Source organism: Strix uralensis, chromosome 15, assembly GCF_047716275.1.
Source record: "Strix uralensis isolate ZFMK-TIS-50842 chromosome 15, bStrUra1, whole genome shotgun sequence".
NCBI classification, from domain to species: Eukaryota; Metazoa; Chordata; class Aves; order Strigiformes; family Strigidae; genus Strix; species Strix uralensis.
Genome location: NC_133986.1, coordinates 18,153,419 through 18,168,447, shown reverse-complemented (window position 1 = coordinate 18,168,447; position 15,029 = coordinate 18,153,419). Strand labels below are relative to the sequence as shown.

Sequence of the window (15,029 nt, the reverse complement as noted above, 5' to 3'; positions counted from 1 at the left end):
CTCCACGCTATCATAATCCCGTCCAAAGGTGGCATGGAAGCTGAGCAGCAAGACTTGAGGAAAGCAGAAGGGAGCTGCTTGGCATGGAGCGGGTGCTGCTCCCCGGGAAGGGGCTGGGGCACATCCAAACGCCTGGCTGGGAACACCTCCCTGTTCCCGTAGCGTCCAGCTGTATCTCTGGCGTTCTGCCGTCAGCTTGCAGAACTCAGTCTGCAGGAAATTGTACCTCCAAATCTGAGATAAATGAGCCATCCTTCACTGGAGGGTAACCACTGCAAGAGTGAGCCCTAGTGCCTGACCAGAGAATTACAGTGACCTTGTGCCTGAAGGTTAGGGTGACGTGATTCCTTGAGGGCATGTGGGACCCAGTCCCCCAAAGATGTTCCCGGAGAACCAGGGATACATAGGTGTGTGAAAAACAGTTGGTTGTTCTGGGACGGGGCATGGATGTTGGAAGTCCTTTTCTGCTGTCACGTCAATAGTCCTGTTTCCATTTTGTTGATAACTCTGCTCTTGCACGCGAGAGCATCATTCTGGAAACTCCCGTTCCCTCTGTTGTTGAAGAAAATGTCCTGAATGTTGTCTGGAACAGAGACTGCCTAGGATCCAGGGGCTGTTGTCCAGCCATGATTTTATGTCATCCCCTGACTACATTCACCTCTTTGCTTCTTTACTTCCACAGCAAGTCTCCCAGTTTGGGGCTTTTCCCAGGAAGAAGTCGCTGAGGGTGATGTTGTCATGGAGGCCTGTCCATGCCTTCCCACTTGACTCTGATGTATGAGCTTTACAGCTTCCCGTTCCCAGTCTAACAGACTGACCATCACAACGTGTTCCTGGGATCTGAACAAAAAGATGGAGGGAGGCTTTGGGGGGATGGTGGGGAAGAGTGCTGGAACTGCACGAACAGGGTGGGACTGTGGGAAAACATCAGTGTTAGTATTTATGCAAAAAACTGCAGTAGCCTTGCAGGGCTGTGGATGCCAAGAGAGCTGGCCATAAATCACACCCTGACGCCCCGCAGCTCCTCAGCAGCTGAAATGTGCTTTTAACCCTGAACTAGCAATTCCCATCCTCGGAGTATCTGGGGCAGAGCAAGAAGCTTGTCTGGAAGGTGCATGAAGAGGAACAATGTGTCTTGTAGTGCCCAGGGCATACTCATCCCTGCCGGTCCCTGTGTGGGAAAGGCTCTGCTAAACCCCGCTCAGCCATCCCAGGGGAGGTCTGGATGTGGAGTGACATCCGATGGGTTTTAGGAAAATATGTTGGGGCTAAGTGTGTGTATGAGAGAGAAAATGGTTTGAAGTCAGGCAACACCTTGCTCTGATCTCTTCCGTCAGTAGGAGAGCCGCTCCACACCTCTACCCACCTAATTGCTGCTTTTGTCTGTAGCCAAATACATTAAGTGTCCCTCTCTTGATTTGTCTTTGCAGTTCTTCACTTGCTTGGTGATCCTGTTTGCCTGCGAAGTTGCGGCTGGAATTTGGGGATTTGTCAACAAAGACCAAGTAAGACAACTCTTAAACCTTCATTTGTGGAAGTGGGAGGCTGGGACAGAACTGCAGCAGATCCCAGCATGTTTTGCTTGCGAGCTGCTCCCAGACTAAGTCACGGGGGCTTGGATTAGCTGTGTGGCCTGGACAGGTCACCTAACTCCCCTTGGCTGGACTGATGAAGTTTAAATGTGAGCACTTGATAGTAGCAGCTGCCTCTTACGGTATATAGTGCAATGTCTGCAATAAAAATAGCCCCGTCTCATTGGGTCTCCTCCTTGCTCCCAAACAGTCACAGTGTGAGCTGATTCATGTATGAAGTCATGAAGAAAAGCCATCTGCATGGCCGAGGTGCCAAAGGGCAAGGGGCGAGCCCAGCCGCGGGGCCCTGAAGGGAGGGAATACCCTGTGGGGAGAGCCTGCGTCTGTGTTAACGGGATTGCTTCGTGCTGCCTGCTCTTTGCCAGTATCATATAACCCACCTCGGGCTGTTCGTCTGCCAGGACTGAGCTTGCTGCTGATCAATATGCTGTGCACACATAAGGGGCAGAAGTCGTGTCTGTCCCAGGGACCTGCTAGGGACTGCTGGGATGAGGTCCTTTGGCTGGAAGGGGTCAGATAAATGGTAGGACTGAAAATTGCAGCTTTTCACCTTCCCTTTCTGCTCATCTTCCCTTTGCTATGGTCACCTCTGCTCACACACATGCAGAGTTTGGTCTCAAAGAGCAAAGCTATGAGTGTATGGGAACCGTGGCCACGCTGCAGCAAGCAGTGGGCTGAGTGTTGATCACTCAGCCATCAAGGGTTTGGAGGAGAGAAGGGGACTGCTTGTGCTCAAAGCCAACGTTAGACTCTGGCGGAGTAGGAAATGTGTTTACTTTACTAAGAGACGTAAGCCAGCTGTGTAAGTAGGTGGTGGCCTCCTCAGCTTTCACATGCATGTAGGCCACAGATGACCAGCTCAGCCCTGAATGGGAACACCCTTGTAGTCACCCACCAGAGAGAGCATGACTTCACCAGAACAAACTCTTCCGTGGCTAAACATATTATTATACAGGCAGGGTGCTGTTTCCTAGCAACTTTGGTGAGCTAATTAACTTTTGCAGAGGGGCTGTGCCTCCTGTAGATGTTAGTTTGTGAATCCTAGAGTCCAAGATGTGTGACTGAACTGACAGCAAAAAAAGTGAAGCTTGAGTAAGGAGGGACCCCATGGCTGTTGCTTTCTGTGCTGGGGAGAAGGTGCTTGGCCATCAGAGCATAAAGATGAGAAATTTAGGATCTGCCAATACGAGAGCGATGACCTCATCCGCTAAAATTAATTTTGCCGTTTAAAATGAATGGTGGCAGTCTGTTGGCCTCAGCTGCTTTTGCAGCCTTGATGATGAGTAGGCTGTTTGGGAGTCCCAGTTTACAAGGCGGGCGGCTTGCTGCTCCCTGCCTTGGTCAGGAGCCACGCGGGCTGGGATGATCCCAGGCACCAAGAGCTGCTCCCCACGGGGATTCTGATCCCCCGGGGTTTGCAGACCCTTGCAGGGGCAGTCGTCTCCTATCACACAGGCACAGGATGCTCTTCCACAAAACTGGAGGCAGTCTCTCCCTCAGCTTGCCTTCTTGGAGATGCTTTAGTTACAGGATGGGGAGGCGAGAAGTAGGATTTTTTTTTTTTTCCATGTACCAGACTCAAATGGCTTGATCAGAGAACATCGCCCTCCAAAGCAAACTTTTTTGAGCAGTGACAGAAATGTTGGGATAATTGATTGAAATCACACTCCTTCTTGCTGCAGTTTCTTTTTTCGTGTGCTAATCCAGCCTGTGCTGCCAAGAGCAGATGTTCTGAAAAGCTTTTTCCCTTTCATACTTGCTCGTGGGTTTTTTTTGCTTCTCTTGCATGTCTTCCTTTCATCTATCTCTCACAAATTATTGAAGGGTGTTAGATGAGAAGCCACAAGGCCAGCTTCCCTGAAAATGAGGGTTTTTTCATTGTGGAGCAGACCCCCATGGGTGGCTGCAGTTTACCAGCCCAGGTGGCAGGGTTAGAGTACAGATAAGACTTTTCATAGAACCATTTTCAGGATGGGGGTGCCCCTCCAGGTGGGGACCCAGCCAGAGTTTGACATCCACCTAAAAGCACCTCAGCTTCCTGACCCAAACGAGCTGCCTCACTAGGCTTTAGTGTGCAATGTCTCCCTGATTCTTGCCATCTGCTCCAAGCCAGGCAGTGAGCCGAGGTGCCTGTACCTACAGATGGCCTTGCTTGAGCACCCCACCTCCTCCAGACTCCCCCAGCATGTCCTGCCCCTGCAGCCTCGGTGGGAAATGAGTTGCCTGTGTGCTTTGTCTCCATGTGTGGGGTGGTTCAGAACAAGCCGTTTCTGCATTCCTGAGCCCGACAGCAAATCCCCGTGGGTTGAAGGCTATCGCAGATCTTGAGTGCATCCTCCGAGCCCTGGCCATCTCTGCCTGCTACAGAGAGCTGGCGGAGCACTTGGGTAGCTTGGCTGGAACCTGCTGGCTGGTGGATGAAGTTCTTAATATTTGCTATGGCTGGAGGGACTTGAGCCCTATGAAAGCCAGGCCTTTTTTCACACACCTGTGCAAATAAACAGGGTCCAAATCTATTTAAAAACTGCTCATCTACCTGCAAGTGCCATTAGAGGGAACCTGTCCCCTTCAGGCACATCTGCTGGCCGGTTTTCCTCCTTCTCCTCTGGCTGAAAGGGAGTTTTTCCTTTGTCTTTCCTAGATAGCCAAAGATGTGAAGCAGTTCTATGATCAAGCATTTCAACAAGCGCTCATGGCAGATTCGGAGACGAACAACGGGAAAGCTGTAGTGAAGACCTTTCATGAAACGGTAAGACAGCAGCAGTCTCGCTGCACGCTCTGCTTAGGCTACGTGCAGTTGGCCAAAGCACCCGCTGGTGGATAGGATCCTGCGTGCTGCAGACTACACCCCGTTAACTTCTGCATGCGGTTTGTCAGGGGGGAAGTGGTGAGGAGCATAGATTGATCCTCCCCACCGAGGCAGAGGCAATAAGTTGAACTATAAGTCCTCAGGCAGGGACTGAAGGCAACGCTGAATTTTTTCATGTTTAGGAGTGAACTGGATCAAATGTGTTCTCAGCACTGGGATTTTGCTGCCTGCTTTCCAAGTTCTATGTAGAAATCTCCTCCCTATAGGAGTTTAGTGCAGCCAGAGGAAATGAGAATGTGGGAGTTAAGAGAATTAGAAGTGGGGGTCAGGAAAATGAATGGGAAAAGCAGGGTCTAAAGCAGATGGTGCTACATTCAGGTCTTAGCCTTTCAAGTTTGCTGTTGTTACACGCCAAGAAACAGAGTTGTACCCTCTTCAACATTCTGTCCTTCGCACTGTGCTGGGAAATCTGGCCCCAGCTCTAATGAAGTTGCTTTTCATTTACCTCAGCACCCCTGATTAAGTAAAATTCAGTGGAAGAAAAATGTTGCTCTGAGGAACTAATCCTGATACTTCCTCTGCTCGGCAGGAAACAAAATCTCTGGAGAGAGATGGGTTCACTCTCTTCCAGGATACCAGTGCCAGACCTGTCTGGGATTACTGTAGGAAGAAGCTGCATTGCATGGAAAGAAAATTTGAATTTGGAGAGTTACTCCCCTTCCCTTGTTTCCCCCTCCACGATGCCTCCTCGGTCTTGGGTGGCTTCAGGGATGTTTAATGATGGGGAGAGCCTTACATGAGTGTTTGCTGTCTGCTAACACTAGTTTTTTGTTGTTTTTTTTTTCTTCTCTCTGTGTAGCTGGACTGCTGTGGTCCCGATAATGCAATAGGAGCTATCACTCCCCTGTGGAGAGATGACCTCTGCCCAAAGAAGGACACCATCCTGAAAAACCTTATTGAGGTAGGCATGGCTGCTCTTTGCTCAGCGCAGCTCCTGCGAGGAAACTCGGCTGCCAGGGAAATTTGGGGATTTATTGGGAATTAGATATAGGGTGGATATTTCATTTATTTGGGGATGGTGTAAAGGGATGTCGGAGGTTCTCATCAGTTCTTCCATTGCTCTTACTGCTTGAGGGGGCTGGCAGGAGCAGAGGGGTGAAGTCTGGTGGGAAGTCCTAGAGGCGGGACCCAGGAAGGCCAGCAGGACTGGGGGGAAGCAGACCTGCCTTTCTGGGTGTCAGAGGCGGGCGAGGGGAAAGCAGGCTCTCTGACCGGTGTGCTTCTCTGCTTCAGTTCTCGAACTGCCACAAAAAAATCGATGAGCTGTTCTCTGGGAAGCTGTACCTGATCGGTATTGCTGCCATTGTGGTCGCTGTGATCATGGTAAGCGTGACTACACGGTGCCCTGCTCTTGTGGGATGGGGGAAAGCTGCCTCGAGGTGACCTGGTTCTGTTCCAGCTGGGCTGGATCCGTCCCTCTCCTCGGGATGCCCCTGGGGCTCAGCATGCAGTGCCAGTCCCCTGCACCCCAGCTGCTCTGGGATGTGGCGAGACCGAGGGCTTCGCCATCCCCCCAGGGGGTGGGATGTTAGGACAGGTGCCCGGCAAAGCAGGAGCTCCTGCAACCCCAGCCAGAAGAGCAGAGCACCATCGAGCCTCCTCGCTGCCTCCAAAACCGCTCGTTTCTTGGGCCGCCGTGTTTCGTTGCTGGGGTCTGCAGTGGGAAGGGATTTGCTTTCTTTGCCACAGTGGGTTTGCTCCCCACGAGCGGTGGGTGGTGTGGACCAGTAAGCCAGTGCCTGCGCGAAGGCTGGGCGTAGTGCCAGAGGGGTCTTGAAGTGTTTGCTGTGTAGCTGGCAGCCGGGAGGCCTGCAGCATGCACCACTGCTGCCAGCAGGAGAGGGGAGAACATCATCTTACCTCGAATTGGCCAACTCCTAATGAAAACAGCAGTGCAGACACAGCATCTCTGCCCTTATCTCTAGCATGAGAGTGTTTATGTGGAGCGGGGGACCTCGGGATGTGGGGGAGTTCCAGCATCGTGCTGGTCAGTGCCTCACTGGTGCCCCTGTGTCTCCTGACAGATCTTCGAAATGATCCTGAGCATGGTGCTGTGCTGTGGCATAAGGAACAGCTCCGTCTACTGAGCCGTGAGAGCCGGTGAGGGGAAGGGGGGGAGCAGGGCGGACGGCGCTAGAGGGAACCCCAAGTGCCACCAAGTGACCAGGAGACATTTCAACAAAAGACAAAGAAAACTATGTATATAAATACTTCCAATATTACCGTACAGTACTTATCATTTTTATTTTGAAGTACTTTTTTTTTTTAATAAATAAAACTTTCCCGTATCCTTGTGGCTGAGTTAGTTACACATCAGTTTTGTGTGATGGGGAAAGCTGCTGTAGCAGGAGATCGAGTCCTTCCTCCCCCTTCCCCACCCCCGTAACTCAGAAATAACGTTGGTGGAAGATGTACAGAGGAGAAGGCTGAAGCCTGTTAGCAGAAAACTTTGCCTTGGTTTTTACTCTCTTTTTCAACACTGACTTTTTTTATATATGTAATTGGATGCTGAAGCAGGATTTAGCATTTTTGTTCATTTGTACTCATCTTTTCCTACCACCACCCCAACTCCCTGGCGTTCCCAAGCTGTCCGTAGGGAAGCCTGGCTGACTGCCCGAAGCCTGGGAGAGGAGAGGAGAGGAAACGGCCCCCGTCGCCTGGGTGCGATGTGTCCCGCGGGAAACACAGGCACATTGTTCCTCTCTGACCTGTTTGCATCGCTAGGTCAATCTTTAACAGAAGTCATGCTTACATTTTTTTTTATTCTCTGAAGAGTGGGGATGTTTTGGGCTTTTTGAGGGTTTTTTCTTGGGGCTATAACTTTATAAATTCACTCATTTCCATTGATTCGTTACATTAAAGGGTCAGTGGCTGGGGGTTAATTTTAGTCCCAGTTTTTCAAATATAACGAGTTTTAAATTAAGTCACTTTCCTAACCTCCTTCAGTGTTTCTTTATAGACGTATGTTTTTGGGGGAGTCTAGTTCTGTACTAAATTTCCACTGTTAAGCTAATGCTTTCATACAAATGCTATTGGAAACAAGAAGAAAACTTTTAAAAAAAAAAATGTCCTTAACCTTAGAAATCCTGCATTTATGTATTGCAGGATGACACTTGGGGGTTCCCAGCCATACGCATACATGTTTAAAATTTCATCTTTGCATCACTCTCTTGTTCAATGAAATTTTCCTTACTTACAGCATATTGTCACACACTGTAACGTTGCTGGGAAATTGTCATAACCTGATTTTGAAAAAAACCCCAACGTAGTTTATTTTTAAGACCTTCCACTTCCAGTTATATCGACAGCAGGAGATCAGCTTATCAAAGCAAGGGAATTCAGGATTTTAGATCACACCAGTTGAAACACTTTCTTGTGACCTGGTAAGCTTTGATTGCTAATTTGATGTATGTGGCTTTTCTTGTATGCCACTCCGTTACCATGTAGATAGACGGGGAGAGTGACCCAGGAGCTATGTAATAAAATCAGAGTGTCTCTAAAAAGATGATCTATATGTATAGTTCTATAGATATATATTTTTAAGCAAAGCATTTTCCTTAGCCATACAGGCACTTGAGCTAAAAATTATAGTATCTCTCAGCTCTTTGCCACCTTGAAGCAGGTAAGGGGAGGAGTTGAAACTAGTGATCACCTTCCCCACTTCAGGAGTATTTTTGTTTCTTAAAGTATTTCACTTTCCCCCTTCATTGCAACGAAGAGCTTCAGATCAGATAGGGAGGGAGACACGTGATCATTTTAAACTAGCACCTTGTCCACTGCACATGGCTGCTGTGGCCTTTGCCACTACAGGGTGGGAGATTCCTGCACTGGGGCAAACTGATCCATTCGGAAGCTTTTCCTCCCTTCCACTCCCCCCTTTCCTCTTCCTGTCTTTTAGTATATAGGGCCTTTAAAAAGTATATAGGTAAATATATATATATCAAGTTGTGCTGGGTAAGAGGAGGAAGTGCTTCAACAGAACTTTGGATTGAGGGGTTGGACAAGAAAAGATTCAGCCTTAGAAATAGCCTTAAAGCAACACTGCCCTGAATGTCCACGTTGTGCACATGGAGAACGAGGCGAGGTTTTGCTGTAGGTAACCCCTTCCCCTGCTCCCCAGCATAGCTCCTTCAGGTCACCTACTCTGTTGTGTGGCTATATGTATATGCATCAACCAAGCATGTGTGTTTACATATATGTGCATCGGGATTGTTCGCATACAGAATGGATGTGTAACTTGCCGCCTTTTTTGTTGACTGTTGATAAATGTGTATAAATATGCCATTAAGCATTTCAATTCTGTTTTCTTTCCTTATACCGTATTTTTGATATTGTTCAGTATTCAGTTGATGCTGTGTATGTCGCTGGAGCTCTGTTTGAAGACGGACTGGGTCTCAGTGTGGGTCAGGGGTGTCCTTGGACATCATAGCTGTAGGGGTCTGGGTTGTCCCAGGCAGGAGCAATTGGGAGAAAGTGGTAGTTGGAGAGGGAGTCTGAGAGCTGTGGGAGGAAGGAGAGCAGGACGCTTGCTCAGGCCACGTCCCTCACGGGCTGCAATTTGCTCTCTGGCTCATTTCAGAGGTGGCTGGTCACTGTGGGGAGCTCCAGAGGCAGCTCCTTGGGCCACCTCCTGTCCCTGTGGCTGCTGCAGGAGGGGAACAGCCAGTGGCTGGGAGGGTCGTGGGAGGGAGCAGAAGGAATTTTGCAGGGAGAGGGTAATGCTTTCTTTAGAGTTACTAGGTGAGAGTCCCCATGTTCGATGGAATCAGCTGTAGCAGGGAGGGTCCGCCCTGGGAGAGGAGGTACAGAGGAACCATCATGCTTAAGGATGACGAAGTAGCTGAGAAACCCTCACAGAAAAAACTACCCACTTGGGTCTCCTCTAGTCCGGCCTCCTGTGAAGCTGGACCTGAGCTAAAACAACCTAGAGAGGGAGCTGTGAAGGGCTGAGGAGACTCGCCCTGTTGCAAACACTCAGGATCCAAAGGCGACAGGGCTCTCCTGCCAGCTGGTTGGACCCAGAGCTGGCTGAGGTGGAGGGGAAAAACCACTAGGCTGGACCCCTGCCCTGCCTCAGGCCTCTCCTGCATACCTGTGCGTTTGTGTGTGCAGCATGGGGCCTGTCCTGCTCCCCTCCGCACCCCAAAAAACAAACAAAGGTTGAAACTGTGGGCTGTAAACACAAACCCCTCCCTCTCCAGGGAAGCATCCTCCTGGAGCTAGTGACAGCTGAGAAAATGGCTGTGAGCTGAGGCAGGGGGGCAGAGGGAGGCTGGCGGGGAAGAGGGGAGTCAACCGTCCAGATCTAAGTTCTAAGACCACATCGAAAGGTCAAACAGAGCCGCTGACAGCTTAACTGAATGCTCAGGATTTTTTCATATTGTGGAGCATGCCACAAAGCAGTGTGTTTAACTTCTTTCTGCCTTTTTTTTTTAAAGAAATGAAACAAAAATCAATTTAATAAACGTTTCTCATAGTGTGCATAGTGTGATGAACTGCTGCAGTTTTACAACCAGTTAACCTTAACACCAGGATGCTTTGTGAACCAGGCTTCAACAGCATGGGTTCTTCCAGCCTCGGGGAGGGGGCTGGAGGCAGGCTGGGGACGCATCCAGAATGGTGCAGAGGGAAGGCACAAGGTTACTTGCCAGCAGTGGTGGCTGCTGCAGTTGTGCCCCCCCTCAACGGAAGGGGGGCACAGCTGTGAGGGAGCTGATGTGGATTGCAAATTAGGGTGACTGTGCAGAAATTCAGGGGGGCTGCGGTGACAGTACTGCGCACACCCAAAGGGGCTTCTCCTAAAGTGACCGAAAATGCCCCAGAATGCCCTCTGCTGCCATCTGGCCAGGGACTGATCTGATTTTTACGGATGGTCTGGTAATGCCACTGTTGCTGCCATCGCCTGCCCCTCCACACCATCTGGGGACAGCCTGGCTGAGAGTGAGGGGGGAGGCCAAGTGCTGTGATCCCACAACTGCCTGCCTTCCTCTGCCCTGTCTTGGATTTCTCACTGTGTTTGAGGCAGGAATGTCCCACGGCAGCCGCCAGCCATCGCCCGTGCCGGGACGGAGAGGGAGGGAACGCCGGGTGAGGGGGAGCCGTGTTCAGCTGCCGCAAAGAAAGGCAAGCCCTGTTCCCAGCGGCTGTGCCCGTGCTACGAGATCATGCCCATCTGTTGTTCTTTCACTTGTTTACCTGAATGTTAATGGAGTCGGACATAATGACTTCTGGAAAGAAAAAAAAAAGAAGTTATATTTAAAAACAATAAAAAAAAAAGAAACAAAGCAAACCCCCTTGTTAGTGGATTTTTAATGATGTGTTGTCAGATCTTGTTTCTTTCCATCGCATACAGATTTCTGCCACGTCTTCCAAGGGAACAAGCTTGTCTCGTTCTTGTATTCAAACAGAATTCAGGCTGCAAGGAATGCAGTCCTTAGCTGACCCTCTAGGTGGTTTCCCATGAATGTGATGCTCTTTGATTCATGCCTTAAAACATTTGGATTGTGGTGCTGTATTGTTGCTCCAGATGGGGATAAAATTATTCCTGCCTCTGGAGCTAGGATTAAGCTGATGTGAGTCACTCTCAGACTCAGGCTGGTGTTCAACAGCGGGAGAAATGATAGTGGAAACTCACTGGCAAAGCACAGTGTGTATTTGGCATCCAGGGTGTGTGCCTTGGGACCTCGGCCTGGAAGCACAGCCCGGATCTTAAACCCTCCCTGGCTAAATGCAGTCCCCTCTGCGCCTCGGGGCTGAGTATTAACACTGACGAGCTCAGAACAGATGAGTTGTATGTGATGCTGGGAGAGGACTGGGCAAACCAGGCCCCTTTAAGGGGCTGTTAACTGAAGATACAGGTTATTCTTGGAAAACAGCAGTCCTGCTGTGTAGGAGCATGTGAGGCCACATGGATAAACCACTGCGAGGGGAAGGGAGGGGTGGGTGGAACGCTTGCAGCCCGCTTGTTCTCATATTGCACCGACAACCCTGGCTTATGCTTCTCCAAAACGTTTTTCTCCAGAGGCTTGAAGGACTTGGAAAGTCACTGGAGACCTTACTGTGGACTTCTGATGCCTAGGAATATGGCTGTGGAATCTTTTTTTGGTGAAACAAGGATTCACAAAATAAAAATACAAGTGTGAATTTTTCTAAACTAGACCAAGCTGGGATTTTTTCCAGTGGAATTCTTTTCCTCCCCCCTCCCAAACTGTTTTTTTTTAAAAAAAACAAACACTCCAGACTGTTTCTAACAAGAAGTTTTGGAGGTATTTTTTTGCTCTATTTCGTAAGCCTCTTCTGAGCTGTTTGTGTTGTAAGTAGCCACGTGCCTAATTGTTTCCTACTAAGGCTAAGCTGTGACTAACATGTATAAATTGCTTTTGTCCATTCCCTGATAAGAGGTTGTCTAAGCTCTAACCAAGATTTGCAACATTCCCACAGGAGGGAAAAAACCCAGCCAGCTCTCCCATGCAAGAGCTGTTTATGGCAGAGGTTTGTATAGAGGAAAGCACCGGCGCTGCTGGCTCCCAGCCGCAGCCTCCCTCTGCTGCCAGCTCCGCCTGCCAGGCTCACTGATGAAGGATGTGTGAGATAGCGGCTGTGCTCACATTCCTGCTCCCAACCGCTGTTTCCTTTGCTGGACATGGCAGCCTGGCCCTTCCAGTTAGGGGAGAGGAGAGAGATTCGGCTCCAGGGCAAGCTGCTGACAACAGAGGAGACTGTTCTGAAAGAAAAGGTGAATGTTTCAACAGCCTCATTTACTGGCCAGGCCATGGTAGGGCCAGGAAGCTACGGCTGTGCCAGAGAGGAGGCGAGAGTGGAAATACAGCCCCCAGTGAGGGAACATCTGCCATCAGCGGGTGCCGAAGGGGAGAGGGAAACAACTACCTGACCAGCTCTTGGTGAAGTCATAAAGACACAGGCTAGAAACCCCAGATCCCGTACGTACCACGTTTGCGGCTGAACTAGCAGCTCAGTGTTAGTCGGTGTATTTGTGTCTGGCCACTCCTCTCTGTTTCAGCCTGGCGAGCATCAGATCACCTGGCACGGGGCATAACCTCAGCAGGAGGGCACAGAGCTCTGGCTGCTGACGCAGGCAGACTGGCGCTTTCACTGCAGAGCCCAGGGACCTGGAGGAAAGAGAAAACGCCTCCCAGCCACTAAAACTGCTGCGTAACTGAGCCTTTCTCACCGGTTTCGATGACCCAGCTCAAGTGCCAGTGGTTGCAAGTAACATTTCTAATTAGTGTTTAATCACACCTTTTCCTTTCAAAGAAAAAAACAAGGTGTTTCTTGGCCCCTCTTTGCTAGGGCATTCCCTCATGTTAGAAGAGGTGTTGGTGTTAGGCCAGGCGAGACGGGGCATACACAACACCCTGTCTGCCCACTGCGAGTAAACTAGTAAGATTTCATCAGGCAAGGGTTAGTGGTGTTAAACACAAAGCTCTGTGTTGGATACAAAGTTGTGTTGGTTAATGAAGCTCCTACAGGTCATGTTCTAAGAAGAGGTATGGGGACTTTCAGGGTTTTGTGGTTTGGGTTTTTTTTTCCTTAATGGTAACTTCAAGGCCCTCAGCTGGTTCCAATGACCTCTTTCAGCCCTTCACTGCTGCTGTTAGCATCAGGCACACTGGGGTCAATGATAGGAAAGAAAAAAAACAAAGCAAGAATTAGGAGAAGGGCTTTTTTAGTACAAGTATTCTGTAGCTAAATCAAAATGAACAGAGACCCCCTATTGGTTTTGTTTCTTTTTAAAATTTTAATTTCAGAGAGTATTAATTTTGCTCTTAAATGACTTCAGTTCCCTCCCACACCTGCAGTGTCTCTAACAGCAATAACATTACTGTGAAGAATCAAGTTGATAAAGACCTTCATAGCTCGCCTGCTTTAAAACTCACTCCAAAGGAACTAATTTTACGTAGTTACCTTGGGGAAAAAAAGCACCAACATGGGTAAACAGCACTGGAATAAATCAAACCTGCTTGCAGGTGAGCCAGGACCAAATGAAAGTATAAAGTAAAACAGGTAAGAGAAGCTCGGTGTAGAAGAGAGGCAGCGCCAAGCACTGAATCCTGGAAACACCCCACGGGGGATTTCAAGGTCATCTTCAGGTTTTTCTTCCTGCAAATGGGAGAGGGCAACTCAATTTGTTTCCTTCAGCCTGTACCCATTCTGGCTTGGTGTGACTGCCTCCTCCCAGCAGAGAAGGATGTGGCAGGCACTACCGTGGTTTTGCTTTTTGCCTGCAGGAAAATACTCTTTTTCCCTCCCCACCTCCCCTCAGGAGCTCCAGCATCAGCTGCGTGTGGCCATACCAGACTAACTTCCATGCTCCTTCCGGATGCAGGAGATGGTAAAAACGCATCCGAACACTCTGTCTGGCTTGCAGGATCTGGGTGGCTGCTAGGGAATCGCTTTCCTGTAGCCACGTGGAGAGGGGCCAGCAGGCGCAGAAGCCGCAGGAGCCTGCCAGTGAGCAGCAGAAACAGTCACCGGACGGGGGCCAAACGACAGATTTATTTGCAAGAAAGGAGCGTGAGGCGCCCAGCAACGGGGATGAGACTGGTATGCGTTTGCAAACCCTGCCCCCCCCACGTGGGGACGCACTGGCTTCCTGCAGACACATGGGGCCATCTCTGCGAAGCAGCTGGCCCCTCGCAGCCCGGATGCGGCCCGCTCCCTTGGACCACGTTCCGTGCTGCAGCTCAGATCTGCCTTCCAGCCCCCCACTCCTCCTCAAGCCATTTTAGTTCATGCCAGCGAGGGGAAAACGCTTTACCAGCTGTTCGTCTTCAAAGTCTGACTCATTATTTTTATTTCAGCTGTCGCCAAGCAATAGTGAAAATCCCAACACACCAGTACATCCACCGCTGCAAACTGTCTTGTCCTCAGCCACCAGAGAAAAAACAGCTCATCTCCAGTTCTCCGCAGTGTGCGATACATCTTCTGCAAAAGGACAGGAAGGAGGGAAAGGGTACAGTCGGCTTCTGAAGGTGACCTTGGTCATCAGCATACACGGCATCCAGGCAAAAAACCTTGTAGCCTCTGGAAATGGAGGAATGGGGCTTGAGCCTGAGGGTCCCCCCACCTACAGGTGATGGAGGTGGTGCTGCCCAGGCCCTCTTCTGCCCCTCTGAGCCCCCAATCTAGCACTGAATCAGGGTTCAGAGCCGTTGTTTGCACCAGTCTATGGCGTACCCTGCTTGTCTCCAGCCTTACGAAAACTGGACATGTCACCGTTCACTCCACATCCTTTTCTTGCCTGCTCCTTACCGCCCTCAGAGGCTCACTCCTGGTGCGTCCCCGACACCCTGGACAGTGTTACACAGCACTGGTAGCCTTCACCCATGGTTTACTCTTGGCTCCCTTTGCCTGTTTACTCCCCTCCTCCTCATACCCGTTCCTGCTCGCCTACCAGAAGACTCATGTTTTCCTTTCTTCCTCCCTCCAGCTGGGAACCCATTTGAACGCCTGTGACTGTACTGCTATATGTGTATACATTAAAAAACCAGGATCACCAAATGGGGAAACACCTCTAGAGCTGCTGTTTTAAAACTACAGCATGACTC

General features: G+C 49.9%; 1 protein-coding gene across 1 annotated transcript in view; it reads left to right on the top strand.

Annotated features, from left to right (window-relative positions):
* The window catches only part of CD81 (CD81 molecule), a 37,615-nt gene extending 26,865 nt beyond the window's left edge, over positions 1 to 10,750 (top strand). The window contains exons 4-8 of the mRNA XM_074884333.1: positions 1,431 to 1,505; positions 4,234 to 4,341; positions 5,261 to 5,362; positions 5,695 to 5,784; positions 6,486 to 10,750. Of these exons, the coding sequence (XP_074740434.1) occupies positions 1,431 to 1,505; positions 4,234 to 4,341; positions 5,261 to 5,362; positions 5,695 to 5,784; positions 6,486 to 6,548 (438 nt within the window). The 3' untranslated portion in view covers positions 6,549 to 10,750. The remainder of the gene's footprint in view (positions 1 to 1,430; positions 1,506 to 4,233; positions 4,342 to 5,260; positions 5,363 to 5,694; positions 5,785 to 6,485) is intronic.
* Positions 10,751 to 15,029: the final 4,279 nt, after the last annotated feature.